We start from the raw sequence: 3,855 nt of genomic DNA, 5'->3' as shown, positions 1-3,855 counted from the left end.
GCTGCTGTTGGAGCCTTCTTCCTCAACCTCTCCCTCCTCCTTGCTGGATCAAGGCATGGGAGACGTCACCGCTCCGTACGTGGGTTGAACGCGGAGGTGCCGTCCGTTCGGCGCTTGGATCATCGGTGATTTGGATCACGACGAGTACGACTCCATCAACCCCGTTCTCTTGAACGCTTCCGCTCGCGATCTACAAGGGTATGTAGATGCACTCCTCCCCTCTCGTTGCTAGTAAACTCCATAGATTGATCTTGGTGATGCGTAGAAAATTTTGAATTATTGCTACGTTCCCGAACACACGGTTGGTAGCGGCCTCTAGCAAGGCGTGCCGACCACCAAGCAGACTATGAAGCTGGTTGGCGAACATGTACATCACACTTTTGTTCCCTTTGCCACACGATATATGTTGTCGGGCTGAAGGCGAGTTTGTCATCCTTGTGCTAGCCCGACCTCTTTCTCATTCCAGTGATGCCGACCACTAACCAGATTATCTCATAATCCTTATCGCATGGCCATGCTTATCTTGGTCGGATCATACGAGGGGTCCAGAGTATATCTCTCCTGATCGGAGGGGAAAATCCCATCTTGCACGATCATGTCTCGCAACATGGTCTGGACAAGCCCGAAACCTACCTTTATAACTACCCAGTCATGGAGTAGCGTTTGGTCAGCCCAAAGCAGGCCTGCCACCATCCCGAGTACATGGGTCAGCTCTGGTCCTAGGACATAGAACGTATGTTGCACTAGAGACTCACAGATAACATATCGCTGCGTCTCATAGTTGGGTCTATCCGACTCATACCTTATATCGACTCGGATCCGACTATGTCGAATCTGACCAGACCTTTCCAAGTTCATAGTATCCGGTTAGCATCCAATGCTCCATGGCTAGTGAGACCGAGCCATCCACCGTGTCATATGCTAGTCTAGTCAGCTGCGCGTCCACACAGCCCTTGCGACTAGGGACCTTTTAGGACAGTCATCATACAATGCATAGTCTCAAAAACAAGTCACGTACTTATTGATATACATCATTGATAATGTCCAAGGATTATCTTTACTCGTAAACACATAGGAAATATCATCATACATAATTGCCTCTAGGGCGTATCTCCAACAACTCGTTGGATATGCGGGGTTCGTACGAGGGAAAAAAGATTAGTGTTGGCTGCATGGGAATGTAGGAGGGGTGCGAGAAGGTGGAACCATCACAGCGATAGGGTCCCTTTAACAGTACCAAGATTATTATTACTCAGTTCAAAAAAGGATTATTATTATTGTCATGCAATCAATTATGCATGTGTACAAGTCAAGCGTTGATTAATTCCTCTCTTATTAAAATCATTTTCCTCGGATAGGCGGACTAGACCATTTGCTCACTGGTCGGCAGCTGGCGGCAGCTTCTTCTTGTGTTCTCTCGAGGGCGGCACCGGCATGCCACGTTCATATGGCGGCGGTGGCGGCTTCTTCTTAGGATCTTTGGATGGCGGCTCCGGCACCACGGGTTCACCCGGTGGCTCTGGCACTTCAGGTTCTGACGGTGGTGGTGGGGCCTTAGAGCCGCATGGAAATGTACAGATGCACCTCGTTTTCTTAGGAGGTTTGCGAAAGCGGTTGTCGTCGTTGTCTTCCTTGAGCTCGTCGCCTACAATTGACTTCTTACTGGAGCAGTAACCACCCTTGAAGTGCTCTTTGTGACAGGCCGCGGTGCAACGCACGTTCTTGCAAGGGCTCCTTTTATAGAACTTGCTAGGGGACATGCATACCCGAGCCTCCGCACCTGCAAGTGACTTAGAATTAGTGTGTGCACCAGAAAATTATAGAAGCAATTGTTTCGTCGATTGATCTAAAATTGCATGGAATTGTGATGCGATAAAATCTGCTATATGAACTTACAGAAGGCCATGAGAAGAAAGCCCAGGGTGAAGGCAGCGAGCATCTGGCCGCCGCTGAATGCCATGGCCAAGTGCTCAAAATAAGTTGTTGGAATGATGCTGTGAGATGAAGAATGGGGTTTGAGTGCTATTTATTGCACTCCTTTTGGCTATGCACTGATTGCGTTAGAGGATATGGAAATCCAAATATTGAAAACAAGCATTTGTGTAATGTCTTAGAGGATATGAAAATCCAAATGTTGGATACAACATTTGTGTAATGTCTTAGAGGGTAGGGAAATTCAAATATTGGATACAAGCATTTGTGTAATGTCTTGGAAGATATGGAAATCCAAATATTGGATACAAGCATTTGTGTATAGCATCTATCTCCAGTAATTAATCATGTGTATCTAAATAAAAGCTTGTGCTACCCCGCCAAAAAAAATCCCTTCTACTGGCTCTTGGTGCAATTACATTGATGGCAGTGTAAGAGCAAAACACAAATAATACTTGCCTACTCATAGTTGCTTACATGAAAAAAAAAATCTAGTGAGAGAACTCGTCGTGGAAAACAATATGTTAAGGTCATCTCTCATGCAAAACGCCTATACATCTAATAAATATAGCGTCGACTAAGACTTCGTTAAGTCCTCAGTGGACTGATATTTAGGAATCCTGGGAAAAAATAACAAAAAAATTGTTGAGCGCTTTGTGCTTCAACTCCCAGATCTGAAGGACCTTCCAACCTAATACTGCAACATCTTCATTCAGCGGCTAGTCTGGCTAACATGGAGTCGATCAACGTGGTCATTTGGCTTAGTAAGAGCATCTACAGACAGACATCGCATACACGTCCTAAAGGTCAGGACAGGCCGTCCGGTCACTGATCGGTCACAAAAAATCGACCCAGCCGGACCTCTTAATTAACCGCGAATAAATGACCGGGCTAAACAACACCCCTCATATCCAGCCCAAATAGAGGACGGATATGGGGCGGCCCGGGCACGCCCGGGCGCCTCCGCCTGACAGGCCCGGCCGACCACCGACCCCACATATGTCCCACAAGAAACCCCAGTTCGGGTGCCTCGCTCCGAACCCTAGCTCACTCTCTCTCACTCCGGCCTCTCCTCTCCTTCTCCGGTTGCGATCCCATTCACTATGATGTCCAGCTCCGGCAGTGACTCCGGCTCCGAGCTGGACTACGAGGAGGTGATGGCCCTCTGCATTGCGATGGAGTAGTCCAAGGTGGAGACCGGCGACAGCTCCAGATCTAGAGCATCACCGCAGCACCCGCGCTGGCACATCGCGGACGACGGAGCTGGACTCTCCTGGCCCGCACGCAACGACGCAGGACAGCGCAGTCCGCACTGGCCCCACATCATCTCCTACCCCCGTCGTCCGCTCGTTCACACAGGCAGAGGTGTGTGTTGGTGCCCGCGTCGCTGGCCTACACGCCCACTCCGGAATCGGAGGCGCGCGCCACTCGCCGCGAGAGGCAGCGTGCATGGGAGAGGGACGCGGCCGAGCAGTCCGCACGCCGCCGCTGCGGGACGGAGGCAGACCCGGATGAGGACGCGCGTCTCCTCGCATGGGTCTACCGCTGGTCCGTCACGATGGCAGAGATAGACGCTCGCCACCTCCGACGGAAGAATGTCAAGGCGCTCTGACTTGCTATTGAGCAGTCAGAGCGCAAGGCGAAGGAGGTAGCGACGGAGAAGGCTCGGGTCGCCAGGTTGAAGTAGGAGTAGGACAGGGTGGTCCGTCGGATGAAGGGGGCTCATCGTCCTCTCCGACTCCGACTCCGACTCCGACGACAACTGCACCTGCTCGTCGGACGACCAAGATCCTCCACCAGCCGCTGACGCCTATAGCTTGTGCTGGCGACTGGAAGGGCAAAGGCCTACCAAGGAAGTGGTGACCCCCCCCCCCTCAATGTTTATATCTTTTTAGTTGTAGAAGTTTAAGAACTTGTCCGGTG

At 50.7% G+C, this 3,855-nt stretch overlaps 1 protein-coding gene across 1 annotated transcript; it reads right to left on the bottom strand.

Moving 5' to 3' along the window:
- Window positions 1–1,325: 1,325 nt before the first annotated feature.
- LOC123075379 (leucine-rich repeat extensin-like protein 4) lies at window positions 1,326–1,975 on the bottom strand. Its single transcript, XM_044498000.1, has 2 exons — window positions 1,897–1,975; window positions 1,326–1,780 (listed from the first exon to the last, which is right to left on the bottom strand). The coding sequence occupies exons 1-2, from the start codon at window positions 1,958–1,960 to the stop codon at window positions 1,377–1,379; spliced, it is 468 nt and encodes a 155-aa protein (XP_044353935.1). The 5' UTR covers window positions 1,961–1,975; the 3' UTR covers window positions 1,326–1,376.
- Window positions 1,976–3,855: the final 1,880 nt, after the last annotated feature.

This window comes from Triticum aestivum, chromosome 3D (genome assembly GCF_018294505.1).
Source record: "Triticum aestivum cultivar Chinese Spring chromosome 3D, IWGSC CS RefSeq v2.1, whole genome shotgun sequence".
Classification (NCBI taxonomy): domain Eukaryota; kingdom Viridiplantae; phylum Streptophyta; class Magnoliopsida; order Poales; family Poaceae; genus Triticum; species Triticum aestivum.
This window is presented reverse-complemented; position numbering and strand designations above follow the sequence as displayed.